The sequence below is a fragment of the Bison bison genome, unplaced genomic scaffold (genome assembly GCF_000754665.1).
Source record: "Bison bison bison isolate TAMUID 2011002044 unplaced genomic scaffold, Bison_UMD1.0 scf7180017864105, whole genome shotgun sequence".
NCBI classification, from domain to species: domain Eukaryota; kingdom Metazoa; phylum Chordata; class Mammalia; order Artiodactyla; family Bovidae; genus Bison; species Bison bison.
In genome coordinates this window covers 10,518,669-10,532,549 of record NW_011494677.1, presented here as the reverse complement: position 1 = coordinate 10,532,549, position 13,881 = coordinate 10,518,669, and the positions used below count along the sequence as shown (strand labels likewise).

The window sequence follows — 13,881 nt, the reverse complement described above, 5'->3', positions numbered from 1 at the left end:
CTAATCTTAAGTGTTCATTATCCACTTGCACAATTTTAGTTCTTGATAAAATGGAGACTCGGTCCATTTCATGAGTAGCACTTGGTAGCAAAACCAGAATCAGCGCAGCAACGTAACTTCTCTCCCCAGCTCCTCCCCTCCTTGGGACTCATAGTGAGGTTAACTTCGGCATCAAAGCATCTCCTGTTCAAAGGCTGTTATTATGTGAGCCCTGCTAAATACAGAAGTTGTTTGTTCTGAATGACAGAAATAAGTATTGACTGGTTTATCCCCCACATGCTTCAGATTCTCGGTGGAGATCGTAATGTGTTCCTTGTACATTCCGCCGCTGGGCTTTTCTCCCCCGACAAAGCGAGTATTATGCATACTTACAGCCACGATCCATATACTTCACTGTATGGAAATACGGATTTGGCCCTGCGCTTCAGTTTTACCTTTCCCTGAGCTATAAACAGTAACACACGGTGGCTGTGGGTTTAGCACTCTAAAGTCAAGGCAGTCTGCCTTCCGCAATGTTCCTCTATGCTTTGAGCCAGAGTTTCCCTGCTGGCTATTTAAAACTGCATATTTCACATTCTCAGTTCTGAGTGGCCCACCACCCCCCCTCACCACCAAACCCTCAAGAATCTGAAAGTCCAGAATATTTCTTGAGTTCTGGTCAGTTTTTTCCAGTGAGTCAAAACCAAACGTTAAAGCCTCATACTGTGGGATCCACGGAATAAGGAGAAATTCTACACAAAGTTCTTTTCCTGTTCAGCTTTGCCCTTTCTTGTCCCATTCAGAGAGGTCATTTGTAGAGCTGGAATTTCTGCTTGACAGCATTAAGTACATGACAGCGGTTTCCTGCTGTTGCACACGCTGCTCAGGCTGGACCCGGTGTCAGGACTCCAGGGAGCCTGGGGTGGGCTCACAAAACCCTCATTGTTCTCCTCTGTCTTCCTTTAGAAAGCTAAAGATGTTGTGTTCTCTCGGGTCATCAGCAGGAGAATTTATTTGAACTTCAGGTCATTAGCTTGCCTTTCCCCCCAACATTGAGCTCTGGAGTTGGTTCTCATTATGTGGGACCAACATCATGCATTTGCTGGGTTTTTTTCCATCCTGATCTTTTTTTTACCCTAAATACTTTGGGATCTCATCAAGAGCTTAGAAATGATTCTCATCCATTTTCAGGACAAATGGGAACGTGTTTCTCAGCTCTATCCTGCAGTGCCTACTTAGGGTCTTGACTGTAGCTTTCTCCTCTCGTTCCTTCCTGTGCCGCCGTTTTGGAAGGAAGCCCATCTTCTCCCTTAAGAAGACAGACCCCATTCTCAGAGCTAACAGTGGAGGGAGACTCCCCAGCTGAGGAGATGCTATTGGGCCTCATGGCCCCAAAGGTTAGAAAATCTAGAACAGCACTGTCCAGTGGGCTTTTCTGTAGTGGTAGGAATGGTCCATATTTGCACAGACCAGTAGTAGCTACCAGGCACAAATGGCTATCTAGCGCTTAAAGTGTGGCTGATACGACTGAGGGACTGAATTTGTAATTTTGTTTAAATTGAAATCGCCAACTTATTAGCACAGATCTAGAACCCACATGGTTTACCTGCAGAGATGGACAAAATGTGCAGAAGGTGAGTAAATGTATCCCTTCCGACCGCAATATTTTTTCGATAGGGCTGTGCCCAAGTTCATGAAAAGGATCAAGGTTCCAGACTACAAGGACCGGAATGTATTCGGAGTCCCTCTGACAGTCAACGTGCAGCGCACAGGACAGCCCCTCCCCCAGAGCATCCAGCAGGCCATGCGCTACCTCCGCAACCATTGTTTGGATCAGGTGAGAGCTGACGTCTGCAGGTCCCACGTAATCATGGGAGCTCAGGTGCATGCATCATCTTCTAGTTCTGCAGTGAAAATGTTGCTTTCCTCTTGACACTTTACACTTTGTTTTGTTTTTCCAACAAAGGTTGGACTCTTCAGAAAATCGGGTGTCAAATCCCGGATTCAGGCTCTGCGCCAGATGAATGAAAGCACCATAGACTGTGTCAACTATGAGGGACAGTCTGCTTATGACGTGGCAGACATGTTGAAGCAGTATTTTCGAGATCTGCCTGAGCCACTGATGACAAACAAACTCTCAGAAACCTTTCTGCAGATATACCAATGTGAGTATTCTTTGACCTTGACTTGGTTGGCGGTGGGGGAAAGTGGGGTCAGCCAAAACCTGTAGCTCCTTTGATGCCATTCTTTTGGACCCACATCGTGACCTCTTAGAGACAGGTCATCAGTTTTTGTTTTGTTTCTTTTTTGCTTTCTTGTTTGCAAAACAGATTTGTGTACATCTGTTGAGCAGTGCAGGAAAAACTCCTTTGTCATCATTCTCCAATTACTAAGCAATTGTACATTTTTACATTCAAATCCAGGAACTCATTTTTTTTTTCATTCAAGAACAGTGTTAATCTAACATACTTAAAAGAGCAGATTCCAAGATCTCTCTCTCTCTCTGTCTTGTCTATAGGTATTTCCGTTGCTTCACTTCTCTCTAGCAAAGCCTGTTGTGTTTAAAATTTCACAGGTGTCCATGTGTTTTATCTTGCTGTAAAATGAATAAATAATCTTTCTGTTATGCATCTCAGCTTCTGCCAGAAATAGTTGGGAAAACAATCCCCATGCCCATCTCACTTTTAAGTAAAGCTTAAAGCAAACAGTTGTCTAAATTAATGATCAAGATCAGGATTATAGCTTTTACAGCCTTGTGTTTTTCTTGGCTCGGTGTGGTATTACAGCAATGTAATTTAAAAGCAGCTTCTCTCAGAGCTAGAATTGTCTTTAGAATTGGCGCATGGGACTTGATTTTATGAGACATGGAGCTGGTCTGGATTATTTCATTATTTGTTTCATCCTTTCAGATTTTATGAAAACACAGGTCACATTTCCCCCACCAAGGTATTTGTTATGTATTGTAACCATGGAGCTGTATAATCGGTTTGTCCTATGGAGCTGCGTTTGAGTGACTTGAATTTTCCACCACATGCCTTTCAAAAGAAAAATTTTGCCTAGTATAGGAGACCTGAAAGTTGTGTTTAGCATTTTCTACCTGTTTTATTAGTTTCTACATATATATACATTGTATTACATTGTTAAATTATTTATATTTTTATGGGTTTATTTCTCAAGCATGTATTTTTACTACCAGCCTCTCAGTAGGCTTTCCAAAGCTTAAATTACTACATAAAAAACATCTGTTGTTTAAATTGAAGATTTTCGCAGCTTCCTTTCCTCATTTAAAGAATGAGCAGATCGGTTAAAATTAGGAAAGTCCTCGGAGATGCTGAACACTTTGTAGTCAAAGTGAAGAAATCTCAGTTTTTGTACTTTTGTATGTGTCTGTAATAAATTTCTTGAAACTGAACAAAAGTATAAGCCTATAATGTTCAGTAATTGAGAATGCTAAACTAGGAGTTTTGGAAAAAAGTACTTAGAAAAGAAAGAACCAAATTTCTGTAAACTAAAAGAAAACAGCAGACATCATCTGGAGTTGAACTCTGGGTGGATTTAGGAGTATATTGGCATGGTGGGTGTTTAAAATTCTCAGTTCCTCCACAGGCAGGAAATGCTTGAGGGTAGTGACGTTGGTGGCAATCCCTAATCTCTTCCATATTAACCTCAAGTACACTTTCTGCAAGTGCTTGTTCAGTGCTGGGCTGAGGTCTTTGGTGCCGATGTTTGCTTTCGGGACGTTTCCTTGCGAAAGTACATGGAAAATCACTGGGTTGACGGGGGAAGTGCTGGTGTCGTGCAGACGTGCCCAAGGACCAGCGTCTCCAGGCGATCAAGGCGGCCATCATGCTCCTGCCCGACGAGAACCGGGAGGTCCTACAGACGCTCCTTTACTTCCTGAGCGATGTCACCGCAGCCGTCAAGGAGAACCAGATGACCCCCACCAACCTGGCCGTGTGCTTGGCGCCTTCTCTCTTCCACCTCAACACTCTGAAGAGAGAGAACTCCTCCCCCAGGTACGGGGCCAGTGAGCTGCGGGCGCGGTGACGATGCACACGCCCCGTTGTTCGGACAGCGGCAGCCTCCCTGTCCTAACAGGGCTGTCCGCCTGTTTTTTTGTTGTTTTAATACCTGAATCCAGCAAAACGGAGTTTGACCTCCTTCTTTCGCAGCTCACGTTCCTCTCCTGTGCTTCTCCCATCCTTCCTACTCAGCTCTGGGGGTGTGGCCTCCTAGACAATGTGGTTTTAACCCGCTTTTGAGAAACATTTGCATTCCTGCTTTGCCGCGGCAAGGGTTTCCCCTGACCCTTTGTCAGTGCCCTCGGTAACATGGTCATCGTACTTTGTACCCACAAAGAATCATGAGGGTTTACTGACCTCAAAAACAGTCCTGGCTTCTGCGTAAATAAAACCAGTCTGGCTTGGCTTCTTCAGTAGAACCGAGCTGCTGGCCTGTGCCAGAGGTTGAAAGGAGCTGGATGTGAAATAAGGAAGGATGGTGTTCAGCCTCGAAGTTAAGAACCCTGCTGAGCCAATGTTGCAGAGTTTCTCCTTAGATGTAGAGAAGGTGAAGTGACTGTGGAAGTCGAGGAATCTGGAAAATAACTAAGGCTGATGTTTGCTCAGCACCGTATTCTGTCCCCAGCAAGGGGCTACACCCTGGGTTTCATTATCAACTTTAATCCTCCTAACAATTGAAGGAGGTGAAGCTGCTGTTAGTATCTGTTTTATACATGAGGTGGGACTGCGAGGCAGGTCCATTAAGGAACTAACTTGCTTCTGTCTGATGGATGGGGAAAACACAAAAAATGGCAGAGGAACTTCTTACTTACACGAATATTTTATATGAAGTAGGAAAGGCGTCATTAACTCCTTTCTACCAAATTCATCCTGCTGATCCTTTTCCTCAACTCTAAAGGAACTTGACAGATAGTTCTCAGCTGGTAGGGTGGGGCCTAGTTGTGTTAGGTGAAGTTAGCTTTGCTTCCAAAAGACATACAATGCTTAATTAACTAGTTCTAACCATTGACTAGAGCATTCCTGCTTTAATGGGATAGAGAACTAAAGGGGAGCAGTAGAAAGAGATCAGATAAGATTAAGACAAAACCTCTAGGAAACAATAGACTTCTCTCACCAACAGGAGGGGCTCCTGTTTAATTTTAAACTGGAAAGAATGGTCCTATTTACCCCAATGATGAGTGCTTCCCACCCACCCACCAGTCAAAGCTGCCTTTCCTTCTTCCTACCCCACATTTATAGACCTTAAAAGCTTCTCTGTTTCAATAGCAACCTATTTAACATGGTGGTTTTATTTTTATGGGCTGCGTGGTATGGGGGAATCTTAGTTACCTCGACCAGGAGTCGAACCCATGCCCCCTGCTTTGGGAGATTAGATATGTAATCACTGGACCACAAGGGAAGTCCCTAACATGATGGTTTTAAATAGCCTGGATTTCATCACAGACTGTCTCTTTCATGTTTTTTGTGTGTTGATACAACTGAGAAATTTTAGTGACCAAAGTAAAACTCTTCAACTACTTAATGTCAAATAAGCTCCAGTGAAATAGCCTTTTTCTCTCCTTTAGGTTTCCTAGAATAACACATTGATTAAAAATATATAAACATTTGAATCTTGCCTCTCTCTCATTTCTCTCTCTAGGGTAATGCAAAGAAAACAGAGTTTGGGCAAACCAGATCAAAAAGATCTGAATGAGAATCTCGCTGCCACTCAAGGGCTAGCCCACATGATTGCTGAGTGCAAGAAGCTTTTCCAGGTAGGGAGATGGAAAGTTTTGTTATTTGTTGATGCTGCTGCTGCTAAGTCGCTTCAGACGTGTCCGACTCTGTGTAACCCCATAGATGGCAGCCCACCAGGCTCCCCCGTCCCTGGGATTCTCCAGGCAAGAACACTGGAGTAGGTTGCCATTTCCTTCTCCAGTGCATGAAAGTGAAAAGTGAAAATGAAGTTGCTCAGTCGTGTCCGACTCTTAGCGACCCCATGGACTGCAGCCTACCAGGCTCCTCTGTCTGTGGGATTTTCCAGGCAAGAGTACTGGAGTGGGATGCCATTGCCTTCTCCATTGTTATTTGTTGAGGATAATATAAATAGGGCAGAATCTTTGGCTCCATACTTTTCACATCATAACCAAAAGATCTTTTCCAAGCTGGAAATTATATATGTAGTCTGAGAATGTCTTATTTTTATATTTTATAATATATAAGCTCAGTAGAGTTAATATGTTTCATGAAATTGCCAACTTTCATACCCCTTTATTTAGAAAACAAAAGCTACAAATTATCTGAAGTAAATTCTGTATCTGAGGTACAACCACTATGGGAAACAGTATGGCCTTTCCTCAAAAAATTAAAAATAGAACTACCTTGCTGCTGCTACTGCTAAGGCGCTTCAGTCGTGTCCGACTCTGTGCTACCCCATAGACGGCAGCCCACCAGGCTCCCCTGTCCCTGGGATTCTCCAGGCAAGAACACTGGAGTGGGTTGCCATTGCCTTCTCCAATGCATGAAAGTGAAAAGTGAAAGTGAAGTCGCTCAGTCATGTCCGACTCTTAGCGACCCCATGGATTGCAGCCTAACAGGCTCCTCCGTCCATGGGATTTTCCAAGCAAGAGTACTAGAGTGGGGTGCCATTGCCTCCTCCAAGAACTACCTTATAATCCAGCAATTCCACTCCTAGGTGTATATCCAAAGAAAAAACAAAACAAAACACTAAACCTAAGTGTCCATGAGATGGAAGGATAAAGAACTAAAGAATATGTGGGGTGTGTCTGTGTGTGTGTCTATAAAATGAAATACTACTCCGCCATTTAAAAAAAAGAATGAAATTTCAAGTTTTGCCATTTGCAACACCGTGGATGGACCTGGAGGGCGTTATGCTTAGTGTAATAAGCCGCACAGGGAAAAACAAGTACTGCATGCACCTGTATGTCCTTATATGTAGAACCTAAAAAATAAAACAATGAATACAGTGAAACAGAAACAGACTCATGGGTATAGAGAACAAAATAGTGGTTTGAGGGGTTAAACCACAAGATACATTGTACAACACAGGGAATATAGCCAATATTTTATCATAAGTTTAAATGGAGTATATAAAACAATTAGCTATACTTCAGTTTCAAAAAAAAAATTCTGTGTCCTCGTCAGTGTACGCCTTGTTTGGTTACTTTGTCTTCTACTCTAACTTCTTCCTAAAGAGGAGGACCTCGCACAAGAATAAGCTTAGGTACCTTTATGAAGGTGCTCTGCTTGTGTCCTCGTGATACCTCATGGAGTCAGCAGGGACACCCTTCACCTGGTGGAAGCCTGGGGATTAGACTGCTTTCGCAGCCTGGAGGATCCTGCACCTCCACCGACGGGCAGCAGACATCCTTTTTGTCTCTCGTGTCCCTCCCAGGTTCCTGAGGAAATGAGCCGATGTCGAAATTCCTACACCGAACAGGAGCTAAAGCCCCTTACCCTCGAAGCGTTAGGACGCCTTTGTAATGATGACTCAGCCGACTACCAACACTTCCTCCAAGACTGTGTGGACAGCCTGTTTAAAGAGGTCAAGGAGAAGTTCAAAGGCTGGGTCAGTTACTCCACATCTGAGCAGGCCGAGCTCTCTTATAAGAAGGTAAGTCATATCCTCATTTTCGGCCATTCGAGTCTGGTGGTTGGGACTTGGATTCATTAGAGACCAGACCTTTTTGCCAACACAGGGGCGGCCTGTCACCCATCGCTTTCCCTCTAAAGCTGGGCAGATAGGTGATTCATATCCCCGCGGTAAGAGTGGAAACCAGTTCAATGAGGGGTGGTGCTCATTGAACTCATGTCAGAGGAAACTCCCTAGTGAAATCCTTTGGCTCCACAGAATCATGCAAGAGTTTCCTGGAATGTTTTACTAATGGTCTTGGGCCTCCGGGCGTTTTATGAGGAGCTGGCTGTTTCCATCCTTTGATTAGAACCCCCTCAGGCTCTCCTCTGTTCTCAGTCACTCTTCTCACCTTCTAATAAGCAGGGAGTGCTGGGGGCAGGGATGCTTGGTGTAACTTGAAAGCCCCTTGAGGGCAGAGGTGTCCTGTGTGGCTTTCCATGCACGTGGAGGTATTTGTTGACTTGTCTCCACCACCTTGAGAAGAAAGAAACCTTGAGCACAGTCCAGATGGCCATGCAGGCTTGGACGTGCAAACGGATCTTACTTTCATTGCACTGACCCTAATATGGGTCCCAGGAAAACAGATAAAATCAGAGGTGACGCCAGCAGTCCTATCTGCTTTCTGTTCTGATCTTGAATATGCTTGAGGTCAGCAGCCTGTTAAAGTCAGAAATAAACATTAGGTCCATGTACCCGGCTAGCAGTTTGTCTTAAGAGTCTAGATGCGTAGGGACTGTCTCGGCACTGAAAAGTCTATTTTCTTCTCAGGTGAGTGAAGGACCACCTCTGAGGCTTTGGCGGGCAACCATCGAAGTCCCTGCAACACCCGAGGAAATCTTAAAGCGCCTCCTGAAAGAGCAGCACCTCTGGGATGTAGACTTGTTGGATTCAAAAGTGATTGAAATCCTGGACAGCCAGACTGAAATTTACCAGTATGTCCAAAACAGTATGGCACCCCATCCTGCTCGGGACTATGTCGTTTTGAGGTGAGAGCTTCCGGATTGATTATTATGGCAAGAATGAGCTTATATGTCACTGAACGTTATATTAAAATTACTTAAAATAGAACATACGCTTCCATAAAAGCATTGAACCCTTCCAGATAAGAAAGATAACATCTGCATTTATTCCAGCAGTGTGTCCATCCCTGAAAATGGTTTGAAGTCTCAGAACTGAGCTCAGAGAGAGAGGCACAGTCCATCAAATGTGCTCAGTGGTAGCTATTTTTTCCCCTTTAGGATAGATTTTCTCAGAAATAGCTAGTGAATGCATCAGCCAGGAAATAACATTTGAGTCCCAAGTGGGCTGTGGTTGAAGCTGATTTATATGTAGTTCCTACATTCTCTGAAGACATTATTGAGGGAAGAATTTCAACAATCTTTGAGGAAATGTCACATCATTAGTCCAGAACTTCTCCAACAGAGTAACATTCATTTGGACGTCCACGTTCTAGTACATTTGTGAAACATAAAAAGGGTTTTCAAATTTGCTTCAGTTTGATTCTCTTTCAAAGAACTGACTGTGTGAGCCTGTATACACACTGCAGAAGGGGCTCTGTACAGAGTGAGCCATTCGTGAGTTCTTGCACAAGGATGCTTTCTGCCCAGGCTGGGTCACCAGGGGGCCCCTATCCTGCCTTTCAGCTCCCTCCTGTAAGAGTGAGGCCCCGTTTTAAACTTGGCTTTCAGGAACCTCCTCCCATTTACTCCCCGTCTCGTTTTGTCTCTGCAGAACATGGAGGACTAATTTACCCAAGGGAGCCTGTGCCCTTTTACTCACCTCGGTGGATCATGACCGGGCCCCTGTGGTGGGAGTGAGGGTCAATGTGCTCCTGGCCAGGTATCTGATCGAACCCTGTGGGTCAGGGAAATCCAAACTCACCTACATGTGCAGAGCAGACTTAAGGTACGTTCTGATGCTGATTTTTTTTTGTTTTTTGTGATATCGTGAGTGAGGGGCATAAAGTAGATTCAGACTTTTTGTCTGATGCAAAAAAGAAAATGGCTTAAATGAATACATCCTTGCATCTTGGATGCTCCATGAAGAGCAGTGTTTATAAAGTAACTCCTTCACATTTCTGGGTCTTCTGGATACCACTTACTAATTTCCACCCTTTAGAGAATTTGGTATTAAAGCAATGCAGATATGGTGGTTCTACCATGAGCTTAAAGCCACAGGAAATGAGAGTTTGAATCAGCAAGCCGATGTGTGTTATTTTATATTCAAAGATATTTGAATAATATGACATGCCCTTTTAGTAATTAATTAGGCCTATGCTCTGTGTCTTAGATCAGTGTGACTTCTTATCAAAAAAAACAAGAAAAAAAAATCAAGCCCTGAAAACTTTCCGAAGTGGCTGTCCTGCTAAATCAGTTCTTGTTTGAAGTCTTTACATTGCCCTACTTTTGTTTTTGTTCTATATGCCGGAGGTTTCCTGAACAGTTACACCCAGTCTGTGTGGGTTAGTTGTTCGGTCACGTCTGACTCTTTGTGACCCCATGGACTTAACCCTCCCTCTGTCCGTGAGATTCTCCAGGCAAAAATACTGGAGTGGGTTGCCATTTCCTCCTGCTGGGGATCTTCCCAACCCCGGGATCGAACCCAGGTCTCCTGTATTGCAGTCAGATTCTTTACTGTCTGAACCACCAGGGAAGCCCAGTCTCATCCCATATTTGCACTCAGTAGGCTGTTCCTTGAGAAACTTCTGGTTCCATAAGTGTGATGAAGGTGCCAGGAGATTACTTTGGAATAGTAAGAAAGATCTTTACTTGCACATTTGCACATCAAGAAATAGAAGTGTATTCAGAAATCCCTTCAGCTGATTCAGGGTTTTCCAACTTGAATAATTTGTTTGCGTTTCCTTTCTGTCTGCCGTAGGGGCCACATGCCAGAGTGGTACACGAAATCTTTTGGACATTTGTGTGCAGCCGAAGTGGTAAAGATCCGAGACTCCTTCAGTCATCAGAACACTGAAACCAAAGACACCAAATCTAGGTGATTCCTGAAGCGTGTCCACTGTCTGGGCGTTTGTTTCTAGAACACTTGCCAGTTCTTGGAAGATTGGGTTCAGTGTCTGATCCTGAAACGAAACTACAAATTGGAGAGTGGGAACTGACTATAGCGATTTGATACCTTTTTAAAGCTGCTTCTTGTTTGTGTAAGGTCTGTATTATGGACCTTGACTGGAATATATGACTGTGCAAAAAAAAAAAAAATGTATTCTTATTTGAATTGCTTCTGAGAAGCAAAACTCTATAACTGCATTCGGGAAGATAATGAAGAGACTTCATTTTCTTGCAATGTCAGCGTCTGTGTTACATGTACCTATGTCATTTTCTTTGCAGTGTGTGGAGGGATGGGTGTATCCACTGGAATAGTTGGTCCTCTTTGACATGTTTTCTCACTGAGAAGAGCAAAGAAAGGTTTGCACAGAGGAGCGTGTGTATGTGTGTTTGTTGCTGGTTGAATGGCAGAGATGTGTAAGTTGGGCCGCAGTGTCTGGCACACTGAGACACCTCCAAGAAGGATTTTGATGCACCAGGTCCAGTTTAACCGGGAATATCTGACCACCCATGGAATCGTCCAGAAAGGGAACCCGCTTATTTTGGGGTGTTGGACAGCCCACCCATGTCTTTTTTTTTCTTTTCTTTTCTGAGTTAGTAGACATATTCCTTTTCCACCAACCTCTTCTTTACCTTAAAAGTGGTTGTAATTTACTCAGATAGCCCCTTTCGAACGCAGTTTGTCTCTAAATCTGATTGCAAGGAGCAAAGTTGTTGTTATCCAGTAGAGGTGAATTCAGGGATGGAAATTCTTCCTTGCTAGCACCAAAGCAGTTTTGGTTTGGTTTGGTTTGGTTTTTAAGTTGAGATGTGAAAACTGACCACTCTATCTACTTCTGAATCAAGTATCAATACTTTCTATGTATCTGCAAAGTCTTTGCATGTCTGTGTTAGGAGAAACTCTTAAAGGCACTATGTATGGGAACACAGGAAACTTATGTCCCAAGGAACTCCGTGCAAATGTAACCCAACCAAAAAGTTGCTTGTTGTTGTTATGGTTATTAGCAGCATTTTTTTAAAGCTGCATATGTTTATTAATTGGATTTGTCCTTATCAGCAAAGAGGGTTTGTTTTGTTTTTCCTATATTTCTTTTTCTTCTCTTTTCTGAAGCCCTTGGGATAGATTTTTAGTAGTAATGGAAAGTTCTAATCACAGTAAAAACAAATAAAAATACACTTGTGCAGGGTTTTGGAAGGGTGGTCTTTATACAGGTTTTACTGTAATAGTAAAGGTTGGCTCAAAAGACAGTATTAGTGAAATTTATTTTATATGGATCAAAAGTGAATAATGTATGAATGAGAGTTGTAAGAAGGATTTTAATTTTGTTATAATTTAGTTACCATTGTCAGTGTTATTTCAAAGGTTCTTTGAAGAATTAAGGGGCAGGGGACAGATGAGAGTTTAATTTGAGTATTTTGGATATTAGTGTTCCTCATGAAGATATACTTGTATATGCAATTTTAATGGCCTTCAGATTTGTAAGATTGTATGTTGTATATACCATTCTATTAAGAAATATGTACACCTACCTGTCCACTGTGCTTCCCAACATAGATAAAGCATGATAAAAATTATTATTTAAAATATACTTGTATTTATACCTCAGATATTCTTTTGGATTTTGTACCTCAAGTCTTTTTGGTTTGTTTTTTGTTTTTTGCTAATGTAAATACACTTTACATGAATACAGTCTAAGTGAAAAAAAGTAAATAAAAGAAGAGGTTTATAACTTGCTCTATATCTGTACAGAATATAATCAATAAGTGCACTATTAAATGTTTAAAGTAAGGGAAATGTCTGGCCTGCTTTCCATTGTATTGCATCTCTCTACCACCCTTCAAACCACAGATGGCAAGGCTTACCATCCTAGCATCAATTGAAATGAAAATACAGATTTGCTGCAGGAAAAAATCAGACTGCAAATCATTCCAAGGCCAAACTGCAACTGAGCCACTCACTCACAAACAGGAAACCCTGGTGAAGGTTCAGGAAGCACAGAGATGCTCTCCAAACAAAGGTCACGAGGAAACGATGCTGAGAAAGTTACAAGAATAAGCAACGGCAACCGAAAGATGCCCCTAAGCAAAGCCAAGGTCATGGATTCATTCCATAAAAGGTCTCTTTCCCACTGTTTGCTTTCCTGTTCAAAGGATTCCTTACATATTTGACCGGAGGAGAATGTGAAGGATATGAACATTTTCAAGAAGTCTGCTTTAAGCCACCTACCGTGACATTGCCCCAACTTACTAATTGTGACTAATTGCCTAGACTGTAAGCTCTCTCAGAGCAGGGCTCTTCTACATGTCTTTATAATCCCCGACAGCAGCTTTCAGTGTTTTGTACTTGTAGGCACCTAATAAATTTATTATTTGCCAAGTGGAATTGATTGAATTTGTGTCTGTTGTTTGAAAATCGATCGAATCTACAATGCTCTCTGTCACTATGGCTCTTCCGTGCCCATTTTGAGATGGCAGGGACTGGAACTTGTTACATCTAGTGAAATCTCAAAGTTCAAACTGAAGAAGACATAGATGCTCTGCAGAGATGCTCTGGATTCTAAATTAGAGAGTTCTTTGTGCTCGAAATTCAGCCAGTCTCATTTCTCCAATACAATGTGATACAGATCTTAAAATTTGCTCTTCACAAATACTATGGGCCTAGTAAAGGGGAAAAACCAACCTTAATAGAATTTGTTTTGTTAATTTTTTTAAAAAGACACACAGCCCAAAGCCTTTTTTATTTGGCCCTGCCTCCAGTCCTGGTTTCCTCAGAGCCATATAAAATGAAAAATCAAAATGTCTCAGGCCTGAAATAGTAAAAGTTCAGTTGTTTGAATGCCTCTGGAGTCATGACTTACACATAGGCTAAGTGTGGTTACCACGGTGGGAGACATGCTCTCACGGGCACCAAGGTAGATTCAGATTGCTCCTGTCACCACCATTGTCCTTGGCACCTCATTTAGTCAGTTATTCCAACACCTGTTTATTTCACCCACATGGAGCTCAGACCTGAAGATACTGCAGTCCTGAAAATCTGCTCTCATGGACACTAATATGGAAATAATAACACCCCATAGCATCCTGCCCACCAGTTTACAGATAGAGTAACTTGGGAGATTCTAACAAAATTAAATGGATTCTTAATTTTACGAATTAAAATTCTTGAAATTTGCCTGCAGGGCTA

At 42.6% G+C, this 13,881-nt stretch overlaps 1 protein-coding gene across 8 annotated transcripts in view; it reads left to right on the top strand.

Annotated features, from left to right (window-relative positions):
- DLC1 (DLC1 Rho GTPase activating protein) overlaps positions 1-13,080 on the top strand; it is a 445,122-nt gene extending 432,042 nt beyond the window's left edge. For 5 of the 8 annotated variants that reach the window (XM_010838831.1, XM_010838830.1, XM_010838836.1 and 2 more), the window contains 8 exons: positions 1,657-1,816; positions 1,946-2,144; positions 3,782-3,995; positions 5,641-5,755; positions 7,396-7,614; positions 8,404-8,621; positions 9,367-9,540; positions 10,513-13,080. In XM_010838831.1, the coding sequence (XP_010837133.1) occupies positions 1,657-1,816; positions 1,946-2,144; positions 3,782-3,995; positions 5,641-5,755; positions 7,396-7,614; positions 8,404-8,621; positions 9,367-9,540; positions 10,513-10,633 (1,420 nt within the window). In that variant the 3' untranslated portion in view covers positions 10,634-13,080. Of the gene's footprint in view, positions 1-1,656; positions 1,817-1,945; positions 2,145-3,665; positions 3,996-5,640; positions 5,756-7,395; positions 7,615-8,403; positions 8,622-9,366; positions 9,541-10,512 lie in introns of those variants that run through there. The other 3 variants (XR_825167.1, XR_825168.1, XM_010838832.1) reach the window with 3 other exon arrangements.
- The last annotated feature ends 801 nt before the right edge of the window (positions 13,081-13,881 follow it).